Here is a 23,013-nt window from a genome sequence, read left to right on the forward strand (position 1 = left end):
TATAAACCCCCAGGCCGTCGCTACGACTGTGCCACGTTACATTGTGTGGGGGGCATTATACAATGTGGGGGCTATGAAAGGGACACTTAATAGGAGCTCAGTTTCTGTATGGCTGTGCTGTGGGGTGGGTCTTTGCATCCCAAAAATTGACCGCAATGTTCGTTATCTGTTCCATTGTAATGTAAAAATGAAGCTTGACGATCTGGGCTCTGCTCCATTTGGCCATTAGGGTAGAGTTGACGTTTTTATCTGTGTGGAAGTCTCTGGTGTCAGCATTAGATAAGGCCCCCGGCAGCCATATCACAGGAAGCAGCGGGAACAGGCCCTTCTTCACAGCCAGGATCTGCACTTGGCGGAGCAGAGTCCTACACGGGCGAGCGTCCATGACCATGAGCTGCGCAGTCTCCGTACTCAGCCTGGTGATATGTGCCGGTAAGTGACATGATATTTACACACAGGGCACACGCGTGACACAGGGTCGCACACGGGTACAGCGTGTGGGTCATATTATATGTATGGAAGCTTTCACTCAGATAGAATCACATCTTAAAGAGACAGATTACAAAGTGCCATGATGAAAAATCTCCTGACTACCTGTGAGTCTCCGTGGTAACAGACTACAAACAGACCCTGCGTAGTCTGATCCTGGGACTTTCCCTCTGTCACCTTGTCTACTCTCGGCAGACGAAGGGGTTGATGGAGGATAATAACCCAGGGTGTGTAGTCTGTAACCATGGAGACGAAGCTCTGCAGAGTAGCTGTATACAAAAAGTGGCTAAAGTTTTTTTTTTATTAATTTTTTTTTAGCCCTCTCATTCCTCACCTCCTCAGACACCTCCACGGTCACTGCCCGCCTCCCCCATCAGATTCTCATGAATACCTCCATAAAGGTGGTCAACCCTCCAGTGAGAATGGACATCCTGTCAGTGCGCTGGGAGCACAATGAGCGCCCCCTGGTGGAGTATATCGATGGGAATCTGACGTTTCACAGCCCTTGGGTCAAGATGTCTTTGGAGCAGCTCGCACAAGGAAATATCTCTCTGGTTTTGACTAATCTTACTCTGAGCGACGCTGGAAATTATACTTGTCTGGTCCAGTATGGTGTAAAACTGCAAACTGCCATCTATACCCTGATTATAGAACGTAAGGGGGTCCGCTTTATCGCCGTTATGTGGGGGAGCGGTAATTGACACAATATTGGGTTAGACAAAAAGACTAATGTTAATATTATGATTGCTCTGGGGTTGTCATGGAGACGCCAGCACAGTCTTGTTGTCCTGTGACCTCAACGTTCAATTCATAAGTCACATGATGGAATGTCCATTCTGCAATGGCAACCATGGCAACTTAACTGTCTTTTCTATCTATGCAGGAAGGTTTATTAAAAGGTACAGAGTCCCTTTATATATTTTTTACATTGACCCTTAAAGTGGTCTTTTCAGCAGGTCCTGTTTGATTAGGGCATTTCTATGATGCAATGTTAGGTGGGCACAAATGGATCCTCCAAAGAGAAGAACGCCATACTGAACTAGAAACCGTTATTTATAAGAAGAGACGTATGTGATTTGGGTTTTTAAGGAGAGGCTAATTAGCTGGGTAGCTTCATTTGGAGCCATATAGCGGGGTCATGTGACCACTCTGGGAACTATTTCTGCTTTTAAGTCCGGTGGGTGGGGCTTATAGTATGTTTACAGATAGGAGGGTGGAGCTATGTAGCAGGGGACTGTGTAATTTGATCACTTGTAGGAGTCCTGTTAAGGAGTCCAGTGGGTGGGGCTTACATTTTCCAACCCTCTTTATTTCAGCTTTGATTCAGTCTATCTATAGATTCTAGGTTGGATCCCTCTTCGGTTCACACCAATGATTCTCACCTTTTTGTTTTTGTCCAGGTAATAGGATCCGCATCTTGGACTTGACGCCTCCCCCGGAGAAAGCCAGTAAGACTTGGATTATTGATGAATGAAGTGGATGTAGATATCAAAGAGGTTCTTTAATGTTTATTCTGGTCCTTCAGGGGAAAGTAAGACCCTCTTCCCTGGAGAATGACAACTTTTCATACATAAGTAGAATTTTGAAAAATTAACAATGAAAATGTTAAAGTTTTTCAAAAATGTAGTTTTTAGATCAAGGCTTTTTTGTCTCATATCGAGGATCTCCAACTTGGGGCCATCAGGGCACCGTGGATGATCCACAGCTTGGCCGTTACTGACTGAACATTTACTGGATAAATGTTTCTGAAACTCAAAAACAAGAATTTGATATCTGACGTAGCATAAGCTTCTGTCGTTCCCTCCCTACGTGACTGGGGTTTTAAGATAACAATGTTGTTACCTCATATATAAGCTTCGTTCATCTTCTTTCCTTCAACCTTTTCGAAACGTTGAACCAGCCAGGCCCCATGGCCGTGCCCAGGAATTTTTTTTTTTTTTTCAGCTACATATTCTTACTCAATGGTAAGATGGTTGTTCATGCTTTATTTTATACTTCTGTACTTCTTGTTCTTACCACCTCCCTTCTCTCTCCTCTAGGGCTCACCTTAGTCAGATCGACCAAGAAAAACGATGGGGTTGAACTTGTTACGGTCAAGCTGGGAGAGAACATTACTCTGCATTGCAACTTTTCGATGGGTCCCGTCCCGGAGTTGTCAACGCTGGTTGTCCATTGGTCAAAGGACGGAGTGACCATGTATTTCTCAAACAAGTCATGTTGCGATTCCCCTGGTTATGAAATTTCAGAACAAGATCTCCAACAGGGAAGAGCGCCCCTACAATTGGTCCATGTCCAGGAAAAGGATGCTGGGGTGTATACGTGCTCCATAAAGTACAAATCAATGGAGGAAAGCTGGAGCACCACATTTCGCATCCAAGGTAGGCGACCGGGCAAAAGTTTAGGGGGTAACTCTCTTGTTAGAGATCTAGCACTGCAAGGAATGGAAAGAAGTCCTATTTAAGACTCGCATGGTTGTCATCTGAAGGCCTAATTAAGACCCAATGGCTACCATCTGAAGGCCTAGTGACAGCTCCCATGGTTGTTATCTGAAGGCCTTCCATAGCTTTGTCTAAAGGTCTACTGTAGACCCCCATGCCTGCCACCTGAAGGCCTACTTGAAGCCTGCATGGCTGTAATATGAAGGCACCCATGGTTGCTATCTGAGGCCTACTTAAAGCTTGCATGGCTGCAATCTGAAGGTCTAGTGAAGTTTCCCATAGTTACTATCCAAAAGTCTACTGAAAGGTCCCATGGCTGCCATCTAAAGGCCCTCCATAATTGCCATCTGATGGCCTACTCAAGTCTCTCATAGCTGCCATCTGAAAACTTATTTAAGGCCCAAATTGCTACCATCTCAAGGCATACTCATGGCTGCCATCTAAAGGCCTAGTGAAATCACCCATGGCTACCATCTGAAGGCCTAGTGACAGCTCCCATGGTCATTATCTGAAGGCCTTCCTTAGCTGTGTCTTAAGGTCTACTGTAGGCCCCCATGCCTGCCACCTGTAGGACTACTTGAGGCCTGCATGGCTGTAATATAAAGAGCACCCATGGTTGGTTGCTATCTGAGGCCTACTTAAAGCTTGCATGGCTACAATCTGAAGGCCTAGTGAAGTTTCCCATAGTTACCATCTGAAAGTCTACTGAAAGGTCCCATGGCTGCCATCTAAAGGCCCTCCTTAATTGCCGTCTGACGGCCTACTCAAGTCTCTCATGGCTGCCATCTGAAGACTTATTGAAGGCCCAAATTGCTACCATCTGAAGGCATACTCATGTCTGCCATCTAAAGGCCTAGTGAAATCACCCATGGCTGCCATCTGAAGGCCCTCAATAGCTGCTGTCTAAAAGCCTATTGAAGGCCTCCATGGCTGCCTTTTAAAGGCCTAGTGAAAGCTCTCATGGAGGCCATCTGAAGGCCTAATGAAGGCTCCCATTGCTGCCATATGAAGACCCTCATGTCTGTCATCTGAAAGCCTATGTAAGGCCCCTATAGCTACCATCTGAATGCCTTCCATAGCTGCCATCTGAAAGCACCCATGGCTGCCATATGAAGACCTTCATGTCTGTCATCTGAAATCCTATTTATGGCACCCATGGGCTTTTCTGAAGGTCTATTGAAGGCACCCATGGCTTCTCTCTGAAGGCCTAGTGAAGGGCCCTATGGCTGCCATGTGAACACCTACTGAAGGCAGTCATGGCTGCCATGTTAGTACGCCTTCATACGAAACAATAAAGTTCACTACTGTATATACTGCAATTCTATAATTTTAAGTCCTATTACCCATAAGAAGATATCTATGGGAAAAAGGAGGCCAAGGCACTAATGTAACATAAAATAAATTTTAATAGAAATATTTTTTAAAAACCAACATCATGAATATACAGCAGGAAATATTCTCCTAAAAATAATGTACGCCAAGAACAACTACTAGGCAGGACAGAGATGGGTATAGTAGTATAACACATGAGTCCACAATAGATAAATGCACTAAAATAATTAATTATTGTCTTGTAAAAAACAAAAAAATGTATAAGGCCACATATCAAAATATACTAAGGGAACATGAAAACTAATTTCCTATTACCCTATAAAATTAGTACTACAGAGAATGATGTAAATGCTCTATAGCACAAAAGGGGACCAATGGCCACTATGTAAACCGCAAGCTAAATGAATGCTAATGCCCTTAAAACTATGTATATAGAAAAATGCATTACAAAAAAGACATGGAAACTAATTTCCTATGTATAAGAGCGGAAAAATACCGCATTAAATATGCATAATGATTCCATAGTATATTTTGATACATTATTACATTATTTTTAGGAGAATATTTCCTGCTGTATATTCATGATGTTGGTTTTTAAAAAATATTTCTATTAAAATTTATTTTATGTTACATTAGTGCCTTGGCCTCCTTTTTCCCATAGATATCTTCTTATGGGTAATAGGACTTAATATGCATCTTTTGAGGTGTGCACAACACTATTTAAGGACAAATGATAATATTAATTCTATAATTTTGCAGCATAGCGAGCAAGCCATCAACAGATCACAGGTTGAAGTCCCCTAGGGAACTAAAAAATAAAGTACAACATTTTTTGAAAAAAATATATAAATGTTTGAATCACTCTTCTTTTTCCCCAGTTTAAAAATATAGTAATAGAAAAAAAAAAAAAAAAAATCAACATGTTTGGTGTCAAATGTGATCTATAAAATATAAAATTAATTAGCTATAAAGGGAAACAACAGCTGCCAGATTTGCTGTATTTTTCCTCTCCACATCTCCATACGTATAAAAACACAACAAAAAGTGATCAAAACATTGTACGCACCCCAAAATGGTATCAAATAAAAAGGACGGCTCAGCAAGCAAAAAAATATCAGACCCTCACACGGCTCCACTGATGGGAAAACAAAAAATGGATGGGACTCAGACAAAGGCGGCACAAACCAATTTTTTGGGGGCAGAATTGCGTTTTTTTTCACTATATCGCCACAGTGGGATTTTTTTTTTCTGTTTTCACTACATTGTAAGGTAAAGTGAATGACGGAATTCAAAACTAGAACTCGTGCCGCAAAAAACAAGCCCTCGTGTGGGGATGTAGATGGAGAAATAAAAGAGTTACAGCTCTCGGAATAAATGGAAGAAAAAAAAAACCAAAAAGCACAAAAAAGAAAAATTGCTCGGTCCATAAGGGGTTAAAGAGACCCCCTGTAGAGAGAGCCCTAGGACCACTGCCCACTTGCCCACCACCCATTCGGCTCCATCCTATTGACGCCATCTTTTTGGTCTCCTTCACAGATGATCTGGAACCTCGAACACAACATCTTGGCCTCCAGACGGCAGCAGCGGCAAGAACCCTGGAGAACCATGATTCGGTGGTCCCGGGGTCCACGCAGTTATACAGAACAGTGAAGCTCAGCCTGGTCTCGGCGGCACTGGTGGTCACCGGGCTTTTGGCCATATTTCTGTATTTTTGCTACAAAGGTTGAATTCTCATCAAAAACTTTCGTTGTGACGATCCTTGGTGGAAAGCGGACTGGTGGCATCATCTCCAGGATGTCCATCTTCCTTCTCGTGATCATTCTCCATCAGATTTAAAGGGGAAGTACTTGATTACAAAAAACATGGCAGCTTTTTTTTTGCAGAAACAGCGCCACCCCTGTCCAGTATCTGCTATTGCTGATGTGCTCCATTAAAGTGAATGGGATTGCGCTGCAATACCAAACAGAACCTGTGGTCCAGGGTGGCGCTATTTTTTGGAAGAAAGCAGCCAATTGTTTTTCTAATTCTATACAAACCCCTTTAGTGTTTGCAAACCAGAGGACACAAGAAGACGATAAATGAGAGACGGGGGCGGCCATGTTGCTGATTTCTGCCTTTATTCAGTGACTCCTGCACTTGCTGCTGATTTTTTTTTTGCATTTTATATAGATAAACTTGTGTGGAAGTTTAGAATGACTTGCAGCTGCTTCTCTTAAAGGGCCAGCATCCATATTAACAGGAGCGAAGCCCAATTCATTGCGCAATTAAACATTCTGTGACTTTCTCGGACTTGGTGGGTCCATCCGGCGCCATTTTTAGGATCTCTGCTTGCGGTCAGCGAATGAGAATTTATAGGCCCGATATCTCTCACGGCTGAGGTTACGTTACAGTGTGAACAAATCTCCCAAAATGGCCCCAAGTCGCTGACAGCGAGCAGAGAGGTCCAATCATAGAGTGGAGTCCGGATGTAGGAGAAGACGGCGCTGACGACTTGTCACTCATATTTAGGAGGCAGGTTGTCAGCATCACACAACATATTAGGACCCCCCAATAGGACATCTGACTGGGGAGACCCCACACCAGACGCTCAGCCGTGTAATCCTCCAGAATCCAGACAGAGGCGGACAATGGATCCCTCCAGAGCAGCGCTCACAGCGAAGGAGACACATTCACATAATCCAGATCCGACTCCCACGACACTGCAACACCGGAGCCAGGAAAGAGTTAATGTCAGCCAGTATCAGACAGGGAAGGATTAGATACAGGGATCAGCAGGCAGTATCACATAGGACTAGATACAGCAGGCAGTATCACATAGGAATAGATACAGCAGGCAGTATCACATAGGACTAGATACAGCAGGCAGTATCACATAGGACTAGATACAGCAGGCAGTATCACATAGGACTAGATACAGCAGGCAGTATCACATAGGAATAGATACAGCAGGCAGTATCACATAGGACTAGATACAGCAGGCATTACTCACTAGGGGGGTCTTCCATGGCCACATTCTCATACGAGTGGCACAGACTGTCCGAATGTGAGGAGTATTTCCCGATGCTGTTGATGGCGGACCTCGGGGTCTTGCCTGTAAGGAGACAATAGACGTCTGTATAGTTGGGGGCGCTGTATCACAATGCTGAGTGCTGTATGACTTTATCACAGCACTCCCTGTGGACAAGCGAGGGATTACAAGTAATAATGAGACGCGCTGCACACCTACGATCCACACTTACCCTCCTCGGTCTTGTTGTCTGCGGCTGTCGCATCAGTTTCAGGATTACTTTCCAGAATTTTCCTGCAAAGAAGACAATGGCGCCAACATGATTACATTCTTCCAATTCCCCCTCACTGGGCAGCACTTTTATTAGAACTGGGGCAGTCTCTGTGTAGCCCCGACAGATGGAGACCAGAAGGAGAGACAACAACAGGGTCGCGATCAGCTGTAGAGTAACCAAGAATTAAGTGTTCAGTTTCCCTGCAGCGCCTCCACAGGAGAAATAAAGTATTACACCAAGTCTATTGAAATGAATGGGTTGTCTGCAACACATGGACGCGCCGGGTCCTCCGGAGACAAAGATGTAGATGTAGAAAACCCATTGTCACATTGCGGGAGCATCGGGATCTGAGTGTGTCCTTGTAGGCAAAATGCTTCTAGAATTCTGGGGGTGACCCCCGAAAATGATAGATATCATCTCAGAATCATCAAATTTGGGAAATTGTAATAAAATTTGTCACTTACAGGTAAACGTGGTCTTCTGTCCAGTAGGAAAAAAAGAGAGAAAAAGAAGGGTAAATTTATAGGGAAAAACTACAACTCCCATCATGCCTAGAAGCGCTGGTCTGCTGCGGGTATATAGCATATATACGGGACCGAGTGATCTAGTCAGTTACATAAGACAAAAAACGACAGAGAGGATTAAATCCGCAATCAGAAAGTAATGAGCAGCGGCCGGAGCACACAGGCTCCGCTCTAAGCCTCCGCCATCGCGCCCCAATGCATAGAAAATCCTGCAAAGTATGGGAGGACGGAGCGGACGCTGCGCACCATGAAGCCGCGCCATCAATCCCAGCAGCCGGAAATTACTGCAGCTTCGGCCCTTAAATAAAATTCGCTCTAAAATGTGTAAAATGTGACAAAAAAATCCAAATTTGCTAAAATCATTCAATTGTCACCACTCACCTTTCACGACGAGATCGGGCAAATTCTCATAATCCTGCTCTGCGTCTGCAACAATTACACAAATACAAAACAATTATCTCATCTTTAGTAGTTTGCATCTAACTATAGTAGAAATACACGAGAATATACTACAGTGACACATAGAATAAAAGCTGATAAGTATCCAAGTCACATAGTAAGAAAGAACTGACCTAAGTTAACATAGGTGTCCTGCTGAGCGCCTCTGTCTGCACAGAAAATAATGAGAGTGAGTGTATCAGGAGCTTCTGTTATCACCAAACACTGCGTAATATTCCCACTAGGGGGAGCTCCCTGTATACAGAGATACCTGATAAGATCCTGTCTGCAGTCACCACTAGGGGGAGCTCCCTGTATACAGAGATACATGATAAGATCCTGTCTGCAGTCACCACTGGGGGGAGCTCCCTGTATACAGAGATACATGATAAGATCCTGTCTGCAGCCACCACTAGGGGGAGCTCCCTGTATACAGAGATATATGATAAGATTCTGTCTGCAGTCACCACTAGGGGGAGCTCCCTGTATACAGAGATACATGATAAGATCCTGTCTGCAGCCACCACTAGAGGGAGCTCCCTGTATACAGAGATACATGATAAGATCCTGTCTGCAGTCACCACTAGGGGGAGCTCCCTGTATACAGAGATACATGATAAGATCCTGTCTGCAGCCGCCACTAGGGGGAGCTCCCTGTATACAGAGATACATGGTAAGATCCTGTCTGCAGCCACCACTAGGGGGAGCTCCCTGTATACAGAGATACATGATAAGATCCTGTCTGCAGTCACCACTAGGGGGAGCTCCCTGTATACTGAGATACATGATAAGATCCTGTCTGCAGCCACCACTAGGGGGAGCTCCCTGTATACAGAGATACATGATAAGATCCTGTCTGCAGTCACCACTAGGAGGAGCTCCCTGTATACTGAGATACATGATAAGATCCTGTCTGCAGCCACCACTAGGGGGAGCTCCCTGTATACAGAGATACATGATAAGATCCTGTCTGCAGCCACCACTAGGGGGAGCTCCCTGTATACAGAGATACATGATAAGATCCTGTCTGCAGTCACCACTAGGAGGAGCTCCCTGTATACTGAGATACATGATAAGATTCTGTCTGCAGCCACCACTAGGGGGAGCTCCCTGTATACAGAGATACATGATAAGACCCTGTCTGTAGCCACCACTAGGGGGAGCTCCCTGTATACAGAGATACATGATAAGATCCTGTCTGCAGCCACCACTAGAGGGAGCTCCCTGTATACAGAGATACATGATAAGATCCTGTCTGCAGTCACCACTAGGGGGAGCTCCCTGTATACAGAGATACATGATAAGATTCTGTCTGCAGTCACCACTAGGGGGAGCTCCCTGTATACAGAGATACATGATAAGATCCTGTCTGCAGTCACCACTAGGAGGAGCTCCCTGTATACTGAGATACATGATAAGATTCTGTCTGCAGTCACCACTAGGGGGAGCTCCCTGTATACAGAGATACATGATAAGATCCTGTCTGCAGTCACCACTAGGAGGAGCTCCCTGTATACTGAGATACATGATAAGATCCTGTCTACAGTCACCACTAGGGGGAGCTCCCTGTATACAGAGATACATGATAAGATCCTGTCTGCAGTCACCACTAGGGGGAGCTCCCTGTATACTGAGATACATGATAAGATTCTGTCTGCAGCCACCACTAGGGGGACCTCCCTGTATACAGAGATACATGATAAGATCCTGTCTGCAGCCACCACTAGGGGGAGCTCCCTGTATACAGAGATACATGATAAGATCCCGTCTGCAGCCACCACTAGGGGGAGCTCCCTGTATACAGAGATACATGATAAGATCCTGTCTGCAGTCACCACTAGGGGGAGCTCCCTGTATACAGAGATACATGATAAGATCCTGTCTGCAGCCACCACTAGGGGGAGCTCCCTGTATACAGAGATACATGATAAGATTCTGTCTGCAGTCACCACTAGGGGGAGCTCCCTGTATACAGAGATACATGATAAGATTCTGTCTGCAGTCACCACTAGGGGGAGCTCCCTGTATACAGAGATACATGATAAGATTCTGTCTGCAGCCACCACTAGGGGGAGCTCCCTGTATACAGAGATACATGATAAGATCCTGTCTGCAGTCACCACTAGGGGGAGCTCCCTGTATACAGAGATACATGATAAGATCTTGTCTGCAGCCACCACTAGGGGAGCTCCCTGTATACAGAGATACATGATAAGATCCTGTCTGCAGCCACCACTAGGGGGAGCTCCCTGTATACAGAGATACATGATAAGATCCTGTCTGCAGCCACCACTAGGGGGGGCTCCCTGTATACAGAGATATATGATAAGATCCTGTCTGCAGCCACCACTAGGGGGAGCTCCCTGTATACAGAGATACATGATAAGATCCTGTCTGCAGCCACCACTAGGGGGAGCTCCCTGTATACAGAGATACATGATAAGATCCTGTCTGCAGCCACCACTGGGGGAGCTCCCTGTATACAGAGATACATGATAAGATCCTGTCTGCAGCCACCACTAGGGGAGCTCCCTGTATACAGAGATACATGATAAGATCCTGTCTGCAGCCACCACTAGGGGGAGCACCCTGTACACAGAGATACATGATAAGATCCTGTCTGCAGCCACCACTAGGGGGAGCTCCCTGTATACACAGATACATGGTAAGATTCTGTCTGCAGCCACCACTAGGGGGAGCTCCCTGTATACAGAGATACATGATAAGATCCTGTCTGCAGTCACCACTAGGGGGAGCTCCCTGTATACAGGTATACATGATAAGATCCTGTCTGTAGTCACCACTAGGGGGAGCTCCCTGTATACAGAGATACATGATAAGATCCTGTCTGCAGCCACCACTAGGGGGAGCTCCCTGTATATAGACATACATGATAAGATTCTGTCTGCAGTCACCACTAGGGGGAGCTCCCTGTATACAGAGATACATGATAAGATCCTGTCTGCAGTCACCACTAGGGGGAGCTCCCTGTATACAGAGATACATGATAAAATCCTGTCTGCAGCCACCGCTAGGGGGAGCTCACAGTAATAATTTTTACCTTCCGCAGATTTCTGTCCTTTCCTGAAAGAGAAAAATAAATTAAATTAATCTTAGTGCAGTTAATAATATATTATTTCCCCATCACTGCCTCCTTGACAACTTTTTTTATGATCAGACTTTTTTTCACCCGGTGATCAGTTGTCAGATGCACACAGTTATGGTTTATTATATAGTCACCATCACTGATGCATCATGGGACATATGGTAAAGTCATCTTCGTCCTACACTGTGGGATGTTCTCTGTGGGTTATTGTTCTTCTTCTATAGGGGATGATGGGGGTTTTGGGTCGGACAGAAGAGGGCAGAACACTCACCCCTCCGCCTGCTGTGTCGCGCTCACACCCAGAACTGTGGAGAGAAGACTGAACGTTAACGTGGACCCCATTACAACAGATCACAGGTCCCAGCCCCCTCCTGTCAGATCTTCACTCTTGCAGTGTATAAGATCTCTGCTTACTGTCAGTGAGTAGAAATAGTCAGATAAACCCACCGAGCCCCCACTGCCGGTGTCACGATGGAAAGTATATTAGAAACTTTTCATCATACATAAATCTGCAACTTCTGCAGGTACAGTCATTCAGGAGGGCGATGGGGCGGGGGTGATGGAGGCAGGGGCGATGGAGGCGGACGTCTAGTTTCCGGTTTTATGGAGATCTGTTACTTGTGCGATGTTACAGGAAAGTGTAAGATTCTGCACAGCTTCAATGTGTCATTGCCCTGAATATCCTAAAGCTCAGAAGTGCAGCTATGTTCACTGACAGCAAGCAGAGGTCGGGCACCAGGAGACGACCACCTCTACAATTTAAAAATACATTTTCAATGAGTTTGTTTAAAAAAAAATAAAGCTTACCAAAATTATTACCAAAATGCAGGTTCTCCTGAGGTCACGTGACCTGTTATCTAGAGGTTTCGGCTGTGAGACGCTTCTCTCCGGGGCAGGCGCCGCTCCACCAGACCGGTTCCTGGAAATCTCCCCAATTCCTGATCCCTGAACTCCTCACTGTCGTGTCTCCAATCCAACAAAGATGGACACACTCGAGATCTGCTCCAGGTCACATCCCCGGGCTAATTATCATCTACCGCTCTTCAAGGGGGCTACCACATTTCTATACAACTCAGTCATGTGTCGTCTTATTTTTTTTTTTTGGGGGGGGGCTAAGTGTCAACTACTGAGGTCTCTGCCTGACACAAAATCCATCAGGAAATGACAGCAGTGTACGAATGAGAGCTAAAAATACCCCCTAAAAAATGCTAGCCACTGATGTCTCCATACATGACAGCCACTGATGTCACCATACATGACAGCCACTGATGTCTCCATACATGACAGCCACTGATGTCTCCATACATGACAGCCACTGATGTCACCATACATGACAGCCACTGATGTCTCCATACATGACAGCCACTGATGTCCCCTTACATGACAGCCACCAATGTCTCCATACCTGCCACCATCGCACTCTAACAAGCATCTCTATTCTTCTGACAGGTATGTTCATCCACCCAGCTCTCCTGCTGTCTGTCTATGAAGTGCACATAGTACATCACCCAGCTTTGCACACTGACTTTCCTCTGCTCCTAGCATTCTCATGGTATGCCTTTCAGCTAACCCCAGCTTTACCTCACCCGTGTTATTTATGACCTTGTTTACTCAGTGCTTGATTGTATGCATCTGGTCCACTCTTAATTCTCTGACCAAGATGAACAGAGACCACTCCTCTCTGCTTCACACCTGAGCGCACTTAGTTGTACATATATTGCATAGCACAAGTCTGCAGTGTGATTCCTATAAGTGTGAAGTCTACATTAGAATTAAAACCTGAATTGAATCTGAAGGGAACAGAAGGTAACTGGCCAGTCACTGTAAACAATGTTTCTGTATATTTTCACTTTCACCCCTATAATTCTTCACTTTCTGCTACCTCCCCTAATCCCCACACCAAGTAAAGAACTGTTTATCTCTGCTTCAATCCTCCCCATCCATCTCACCTCCTCAGAACTGTTCCTTAACATACAATCCTCTGCCTCCAAACACAGACAGCCCCCTCATGCCCTCTCCTGCTCCCACCTGCTAACACTTTCTCTGCTCCTTCTCACTGCTGGTGATATCTCTCCAAATCCTGGTCCTCCTCACCACATTCCCACAGTCATTTCTACCTCCCATCCACGCTCTATCACAAACGTCCGTAACCTCTCTAACCTTATACCCATTCGCCCTGTCCCCACTTCCCCAGTCCCACTAACAGGAGCTCTGTGGAACGCTCGCTCTGTCTGCAACAAGCTTTCCTACATCCATGATCTTTTTGTTACTACCAAACTTTCCTTCCTCGCCATCACCGAAACCTGGCTCACCCCTTCTGACACAGCCTCCCCTGCTGCACTCTCTTACGGTGGCTTCCACCTTTCTCACACATCCCGCCCCAGCAGCAAACATGGAGGAGGAGTTGGTTTTCTCCTGTCAGTAACTGCTCCTTCACCCCAATCCCACTGCCACCCTCTGTTACCCTCCCTTCCTTTGAGGTGCACTCTATGCGCATCTACTCCCCCTCCAACCTCCAACTGGCTGTCATTTACCTCCCCCAGGGCCAGCCACCACCTTCTTTGACCACTTCACCACCTGGCTACTTAATTTCCTTTCTGCGGACATCCCCACTATCACCATGGGCGACTTCAACATCCCCATTGACACTTCCCTCTCAGCTGCCACTAAACTTCTATCTCTCACTTCCTCCTTCGGCCTCACTCAATGGTCTTCTGCAGCCACTCACAAAGATGGTCACACACTGGACCTCCTCTTCACCCGCCTCTGCTCCTTATCTAACCTCTCTAACTCACCTCTTCCTCTCTCTGACCACAACCTTCTCACATTCTCTTCCCTCTCCACTCCATGTCTACAATCCCCACCCCACAAACTTTCACACCCTCGCAGAAATCTTAAACATCTTGACCTACATTCATTCTCTGAATCCCTCCTCCCTCTCACAGACATAAGTTCCATACACAATGCGGATGACGCTGCCGCTCTATATAACACCACAATAGCTGTAGCTTTGGAATCTGCTGCCCCACTTACACATACTAAAGCTAAAAAAAAAAATCAACAGACAGCCCTGGCACACCAGCCTGACCAAAGAACTGAGGCGAGCTTCCAGGGCTGCTGAGCGCAGATGGAAAAGATCCCACTCCAACGAGCACTTCATCGCATTCAAACAGTCCCTCACTACTTTCAAGACCACACTCACCACAGCTAAACAAACCTACTTCTCATCTCTCATATCCTCCCTGTCTCACAACCCTAAACAGTTATTCAACACCTTCAATTCTCTCCTTCATCCCCCAGCACCTCCTCCCTCCCCACTCATCTCAGCTGAAGACTTTGCCTCATTTTTCAAGCAGAAGATTGAGAACATCAGAGACAGTTTTTGTCAACAACCCCCAGAGCCCTTCCTCCCAACTACCCAGCCCTCCACCTCCAAAACCAACTTCTCCACCATTACAGAAGATCAACTCTCCACTCTACTCTCAAGATCGCATCTCACTACCTGTGCACTTGACCCGCTCCCATCCCACTTCATCCCAAACCTCACCACAGTCTTCATCCCAACCCTAACCCATCTCTTCAACCTATCACTAACAACTGGTGTTTTCCCCTCAAGCTTTAAACATGCCTCCATCACACCTATCCTCAAAAAGCCCTCTCTTGATCCATCCTCTGTATCTAGCTATCGCCCTATATCACTTCTCCCTTATGCCTCCAAACTACTGGAACAACACGTCTACCTTGAACTGTCCTCCCATCTTTCTTCTTGATCCCTCTTTGACCGCTTACAATCTGGCTTCTGGTCACACCACTCCACTGAAACTGCCCTAACTAAGGTCACCAATGACCTCTTAACCGCCAAGTGCAAGCGACACTACTCTGTCCTCCTCCTCCTCGACCTGTCGGCTGCCTTTGACACAGTGGACCATTCCCTATTATTACAGACCCTCTCATCCCTTGGCATCACAGACTTGGCCCTATCCTGGATCTCATTATACCTAACAGACCGGACATTCAGCGTCTCCCACTCACACACCACCTCCTCACCTCGCCCCCTATCTGTCGGAGTCCCACAAGGTTCAGTCCTTGGGCCCCTGCTCTTCTCCATTTACACCTTTGGCCTGGGACAGCTCATAGAATCTCATGGCTTTCAGTATCACCTCTATGCTGATGACACACAGATCTACATCTCTGGACCAGATATCACCTCCCTACTAACCAGAATCCCTCAATGTCTATCCGCTATTTCATCCTTCTTCTCTGCAAGATTTCTGAAACTTAACATGGACAAAACAGAATTCATCATCTTTCCCCCATCTCACGCGACCCCCCCAACGAACCTATCCATTACAGTACATGGCTGCCCACTCTCCCCAGTCCCACAAGCTCGCTGCCTCGGGGTAATCCTTGACGCTGATCTCTCCTTCAAACCACATATCCAAGCCCTTTCCACTTCCTGCCGACTTCAACTCAAAAATATTTCACGAATCCGTACATTCCTCAACGAAGAATCTGCAAAAACCCTAGTCCATTCCTTAATCATCTCTCGCCTTGACTACTGCAACCTCCTGCTCTGTGGCCTCCCCTCTAACACTCTCGCACCCCTCCAATCTATTCTAAACTCTGCTGCCCGACTAATCCACCTGTCCCCCTGCTATTCCCCGGCCTCTCCCCTCTGTCAATCCCTTCACTGGCTCCCCATTACCCAGAGACTCCACTACAAAACCCTAACCATGATGTACAAAGCCATCCACAACCTGTCTCCTCCATACATCTGTGACCTCGTCTCCCGGTACTTACCTACAAGCAACCTCCGATCCTCACAAGATCTCCTTCTCTACTCCCCTCTTATCTCCTCTTCCCACAATCGTATACAAGATTTCTCTCGCGTATCACCCCTACTCTGGAACCCTCTACCACAACACATCAGACTCTCGCCCACCATCGAAACCTTCAAAAAGAACCTGAAGACCCACCTCTTCCGACAAGCCTACAACCTGCAGTAACCACCAATCGACCAAACCGCTGCACGACCAGCTCTATCCTCGCCTACTGTATCCTCACCCATCCCTTGTAGATTGTGAGCCCTCGCGGGCAGGGTCCTCTCTCCTCCTGTACCAGTTATGACTTGTATTGTTTAAGATTATTGTACCTGTTTTTATTATGTATACCCCTCCTCACTTGTAAAGCGCCATGGAATAAATGGCGCTATAACAATAAATAATAATAATAATAATACATGACAGCCACCGATGTCCAAATACGTGACAGCCACTGATGTCTCCATACATGACAGCCACCGATGTCCCCTTACATGACAACCACCGATGTCCCCTTACAGGTATTTATCACAGAGCCCCCATAACTGGTCTGGACCCCGATGTTTCCCACTTTAGTCCCTCCTGATGACTGGACACTGACATTTTTATCTTTGTTGGGTATCTTGTCCCAAAGCTTCACAGTGGAGCGCCTCTCCTAGTGTTCAGTTCTTCCAAGATTTGCTTCCTTTGATGGTAGAGCCATGTAGGCTCTTATCCCCATCATGATGGTAATATTATCGGAATCTGACCGGTTTTCTAAAACTCACCAAAAATTTGTACTTACATTCCTCAAAATCCTCTTCAGAATCCCCGTCATTTGCGCCTGTCGAGGGGATAAAAGATTTAAAGGGTTTAGTAATTTTGAAGGCAGTCACATGAATAAAAAGTAAAGTAAGCTCTGCATCCCTGACTCTTTAGAAAGAAAGGATTTGTTTACACCCACTGACTGGTACCAGAGGATTTATAGGGGGCAGAGAAATTGGGGGACAAATTTGAGATAGCCATACTTGTTTTCTGAGGGACAGAGTGGTCGGCTGCAGCCGCCGGAGGTGGATTTGGGGGATATGGACCTGTAAATCAGACATAAATACCAAAATATGAGCGAAAAGTCATGAGAAGGAACAGTTACTTATTGTAAATTCAATCTCACCATGTTCATAACGAGGCTGTAGATCCGGGGTTCTGTGAAAAAAAAAAGATGACAACATTGAGAAATAGAGGAAAATATTCCCAAATAATAATGTGGGTTCATCTCTAGGTTCTTACGGAGGAGGCGGAGGCTGGCGGCGTCCTCCGGGATGTGAGGATTTATCTATAAAGATTGTGTAAAAGAAAAGGTTAGAAATATCAGAGGAGGGATGTAATTTTTAATTGTTCTTTTCAATTCTTATTTTTACATTTTTGTGAAAAATTGTACAAATTAAAAAAAAGTTGCTGCAGACTCCTGATGGTTTATTCAGGACTGTGACTTCATCTGGGGCAAAAGGTTCACCTCACCTTGTATCTACTGTATATACCACAGCCCAGGTAAAGTGGCTTGTTCTCCACCTCCTCCACAACACCCAGCACCTGGGGCACATGCCCCAATGCCTTTCCCCCTTATCTACGCCCCTGGTATCCAACCTGCCTCTGTGGTTTCTAAGCTCAGCTTTGTAAGTTCTATACTCGTAGCTGGGACAACTACAGTTTCACTGTCGGCCATATTGGTTCTCAAGGAGCTTGTTAATGTGTCATTCGGTCACCAAAGGACTCATGCCTCTTTTAGTTCTTCCTGTTATACAACTACATTGTGACAGGGAGGTGATGTTTTAGGAGTAATAATCCTGTACTCACCCTAATACATGTCTTAAGCCAACACCACACACTTTGAACCTGACCCAGACACAAGTTCTGCACTCCGTCCTAATACAAGACCAGGGCCCCAACCCAACAGAAGCTCTGCACCTGAAACCAATACAAACCCTGTCCCTGGACTTAACACAAGCCTTGTCCCTGGATCTGGATCCAACACAAGCCCTGTCCTGGACCCAACACAAGCCCTGTCCTGGACCCAACACAAGTCCTGTCCCTGGACCCAACACAAGTCCTGTCCCTGGACCCAATACAATCCCTGCACCCGGACCCAACACAAGCCCTGTACCCGGACTCTACACAAGCCCTGTACCCAGACCCAAGGCATGCTCTGTACCCACATCCAACACACGCTCTGCGCACCAACCCAAAAAGCTTTGCACCCGGACCCAACACAAGCCCTATACCCAGACACACGACATGTTCTGTACCCACATCCAACACATGCTCTGCACACCAACCCAAAAAGGTCTTCACCCAGACCCAACACAATCCCTGCACCTGGACCAAACACAATCCCTGCACCCGGACCAACCACAAACTCTGTACCTGGACCTAACATAAGCCCTGTGCCCGTACCCAACACAAACCCTGTCCCTGGATCCAACGCAAGCCCTGTACGCAGATCCAAGACAAGCTCTGTAGCCAGACCCAATAGAAATGCTGGACCCCAACCCCCCCCCAAAAAAAGCCCTACAACATGACCCAACAGAAAGCCCTGTACCTTGACCCAACTCAAGCTTTGTACTTGGGCCCTATACAAGCCCTTTACCTTGACCCAACACAAGCCCTGTACCCCAACCCAAAACAATCCCTGCACACTGACCCAACACATAGCCCTGTACAACCCAAGAGAAGATTTGTACATGGACCTAACACACATTCTGGACTCAATCCTAATGAAAGATGTAACTCTAACCCTAAAAAATCCCTCAACCAAACCCCAAAACAAGTTATAAACCCAAACCTAACATGTCTTGCACTAACCCCAAGACATACCTTCAGTCAACACAACACATTCTGATCCTGACCCTAACGCAAGTCCTGAATCCAAATCCAACAAATGACCTGGACTCAATCCTAATGCAAGACCTGAATTTGACCCCAACACAAGTCCTCAACCCAACTCCCAACATGAGTCCTGAAGCCAAATTTAACACAAGTCATACCCAACATATGCTGTTGATTGCTCCTAATGCAAGACTTGAACCTAACTCCGATGTATGTTTTATAATTCCACAAAGGAACTAAATCCGACCATGACACAAGCTTTGAAAATTACACTACTAGCAGCCCTGAACCCAACCTCGATACATGATCTGCACTATATCTTAACTCAAAACCTGAACCCTATTCACAAGTCCTTATGGCTCATTTGGAGGAACTTATGATTGGTAAATTAGCATTTATAGCAGGGCTCGTTCCCAACTATCAGTCAGTCTTAACAAAATTGTAATCACCTGATGAACGAAACACTTGTTTGTTGGATGTGATAATTTTTATTCTGGCTTAAAAATCTTCCTTATTGGCAGCACATCGCCAATTAAATCGGATGTTGTTCTGGCAATAACGATAATATTGCATGGGCACAGAATGATCATATTAACCATCATTCTGCGCATAAAGAACATTTTGCAGCATGTCTTAACAGATCATTAAACGATCTCCTTGTATTTATCCATTGGGCCGTCGTTTAGCAGTTTGGATCAAGCTATCTAATGGGGCTTCCGACCCTAACAAAAACCCTGAACATGACCTCAACACATGTTCTTAACCCAAACCCAGCACATCTAGCTTGTATTGGGGTCTTCTGACTCTCGTCCAACATATGATGGAGAAACAACATTTCAGGGGTGTCTATTAGTGGCTTCATTCTGATTTCTATATAAAGCCTCTATATGGAGGCTTTCAGCCTGTTAACTCTTGATCAAGCCAAGAGTTATTGTTTATGGGGGAGTCAAAAGAAAAAGCTGGCGGCCTAAAAAGCCTTCAACTGACATCTATCGGAGGCATGTGGCACCTTAACACAAGTCTTGAGCATAACACCAACAAAAGTCTAGAAGCTGACAAGCCCTGAAACCATAATAAAGAGTAGGCCTTCAGGCCAAACTTGTGAGATGTACTTACGATGCCAGCAGCTGGTGCAACCAATGAATAAGGCCATACCCAATATTCCAAACAACCCAATTATCCAGTCATCGAATGCATTGTGGAACATTTATCTTTCTGTGTTCACCCCCAGTGAGTCTTCTGTCTTAGGTCCTCCTTCAGGTCACTCAACATTGCCCTCCTGAATGTGTCCTTTCTTCTGTCCTTCAGCTTCTCTGGCGTTGTAACGCTCTTCTTTTCTTCTCTGCTCTTTCTTATGGCCTCTCGTACCTTGTCCTATTGTCCTCACTAGGTTTCGTGACCCACCAAAGCAGCATGTCTGGAACAGTAATTGTACGCCCTTCTGATGAGACACGCGATGTTTAGAACTAGGTCGTATGGAAACCACCAAAACCACATTGGACAGGATGCTCAGTCGTCATCAGGCCTTTGTACAGCACATAGGTGTCTTATTTTCAGAGTTTGTCATTGAGACGAGGACCATTTTTAACAGCTTTTTGTAATATTTTATAGTTTTGTATAACTCACTGAATGAAGTGAGCCAAACAGCTGATGGGATGATGTTGAGAATGAAGAAGCTCCCTGCAGAAGTAGACGGTGGGACTGGTGGGGAAATCTGGACATGTCGGTGCCACTTTCATAATTCTGAATTACAATTAATCTAAATTAGCAGGTTTTATTTGATGTCCACGGACAACCCCTTTAGGTCGTTACGCTCTTGAGCAAGATGTAAGACCTTTCACTTTTTGACATCCTAAACACAACGCTCCTTGGGTGTCAACCCTAAGAGTGAGACTGACCACAAGTAGCACCGTCTAATTCTCCGAGCACAAGAGCAAAGGCCGTGCTGACACATGAGAACTTCATTCAGTCGGATTTCTTCATTTTTGGATTTTTTTTCCTTTAGGACATAGATAATTTATTTAATGTTTTCATTTACGCATTTTTTTAATTTGACTACGTTTTCACAATTTCTTTTTTAATCACTTTTATTTGCCATATTCCTAGACCCATAACATTTTTATTTTTCCGTAGACAGAGTTGTGTGACAGATTATCTTTTACCCTACAGGATAAATAAAACTATAGTTTTATTCTTTGGGGCCAGATGAATACAGTGATATTCCATTTTTTATTTATTTTTTTTTCCGTTTTGCAATTTTTGCGCAAAAAAATTACTTAAAAAAAAAATTAAAAAATATATATATATATATATATATATATATATATATATATATATATATATATATATATATATATATATATATTTTTTTTATTTTTTTTACTGCATTACTTTCTGAAAGCCATACTTTTTTCATTTTTTATAAGGGCTTGTTTTTCCTGGATCAAACGGCAGCTTTTCTTGGTTTAATTTATTTTATACATGTAAACTTTTTGATCACTTTTTATTTCATTTTTTATGGGACGGATGAACAAAAATAGCAATTCTGACATTGTTTTTTCCCTTGTTTATGCAGAATTCACCATATGGGATAACTAATTATATAGTGTTATAGTACATGAAATTATGATTTCAAGGATTTTTTTTTCTAGATTAAACATTTTATTTTATTGAAAAAAAAGGGATTTTGGAGAGGGTGCTTTTACTTTTTTATAATACTTAGAAACATATTTTTTTTAGATTTGTTTTATAATATTTATTAGCAACTTAAGGGGACTTGAACATGTGATCTTATGATCGCTTAGGTAATACCCAGCACTACTTGTGTATTGCAGTGCGTTACTTACCCTGTCGCGGTTTCACTAATTGGTGGCCTATTAGACCCATGATCTCATAGGCAGTAGCATATAGCAGACATGGAGACCATTGTCAGTCTTCCATTTGACATAGCAATCCATCGGCACTTCACTATTGCACTGCGGGAGTGTTGATGGGCTGACAGAGGAAGCGCTCTCCCTCTGTCAAATTAATCCTGAGGGGTTAAACTGCTAGGATTGGTGATAATACCCAACTGTATGAATCAATTGGGTTCCTGCAGCTGATGGCATTGGTACAGAAACTGGACGGTGTGATCGGCATGATGTACATATCAGTCATGGAGTACAAAGTGACGTGCTTATGAAGAATATGTACGTTATATAAGGGGTTAAAAAAATGGCTCTATCGGCCCTCCAACCACTTCTAACTCTGGTCAAACCGTAAACCCCTCTATATCTCCCAGCCCTAATTCAATCTATAGGTCAACACCAAATCCTCCCATACACATTAAAATCAGCTGAACCCGTCGGTATCGGTGGTGCCGGCCAACCATATTTCGTTAATGTGGATCTCCTGACTCTTCCCCCAACAGATGATATTGATGGAAAGAAGGAATGACCGGTGAAAATCAACGCTCTATCCGATTGCTTCCTCAGGAAACACTCCGCTCTTCCATGGAGAATACATAAACATTCAGTCCGACATTCGCATGCATCAGGGAAGTCTGGGGAGACGGGTGTGACCCCAATGAACTGTTGGATGACCGGCCAAATCCTAGCCAAATTCCATCCCTAAACCAATTTCTATACTCCAACACTGCCCATAGTGTAACCCGAAATTTGCCCCTACACCATAAACCAGGCAATTGACACTCGAACAGATGCAAATATGTAGGAAATTATTGGA

The 23,013-nt window shown here is 45.0% G+C and overlaps 2 protein-coding genes and 1 long non-coding RNA gene across 3 annotated transcripts; 1 reads left to right on the top strand and 2 right to left on the bottom strand.

The window, feature by feature from the left end:
• The first annotated feature begins 241 nt into the window (after positions 1-241).
• Positions 242-6,542, top strand: LOC143785296 (titin-like). The gene is made up of 5 exons (XM_077274048.1): positions 242-432; positions 808-1,143; positions 1,890-1,937; positions 2,529-2,867; positions 5,796-6,542. The coding sequence occupies exons 1-5, from the start codon at positions 384-386 to the stop codon at positions 5,984-5,986; spliced, it is 963 nt and encodes a 320-aa protein (XP_077130163.1). The 5' UTR covers positions 242-383; the 3' UTR covers positions 5,987-6,542.
• Positions 6,362-8,132, bottom strand: LOC143785298 (uncharacterized). Its single transcript, XR_013217969.1, has 4 exons — positions 8,005-8,132; positions 7,499-7,560; positions 7,249-7,350; positions 6,362-6,958 (listed from the first exon to the last, which is right to left on the bottom strand). It is a non-coding gene; the product is annotated as an uncharacterized LOC143785298 (long non-coding RNA).
• Positions 8,133-8,359: 227 nt separating this feature from the next.
• Positions 8,360-20,733, bottom strand: LOC143785297 (uncharacterized). The gene is made up of 9 exons (XM_077274049.1): positions 20,407-20,733; positions 17,695-17,740; positions 17,579-17,610; positions 17,436-17,498; positions 17,213-17,251; positions 11,880-11,913; positions 11,564-11,586; positions 8,637-8,672; positions 8,360-8,490 (listed from the first exon to the last, which is right to left on the bottom strand). The coding sequence occupies exons 1-9, from the start codon at positions 20,495-20,497 to the stop codon at positions 8,435-8,437; spliced, it is 420 nt and encodes a 139-aa protein (XP_077130164.1). The 5' UTR covers positions 20,498-20,733; the 3' UTR covers positions 8,360-8,434.
• Positions 20,734-23,013: the final 2,280 nt, after the last annotated feature.

This window comes from Ranitomeya variabilis, chromosome 7, assembly GCF_051348905.1.
Source record: "Ranitomeya variabilis isolate aRanVar5 chromosome 7, aRanVar5.hap1, whole genome shotgun sequence".
Taxonomy (NCBI): Eukaryota; Metazoa; Chordata; class Amphibia; order Anura; family Dendrobatidae; genus Ranitomeya; species Ranitomeya variabilis.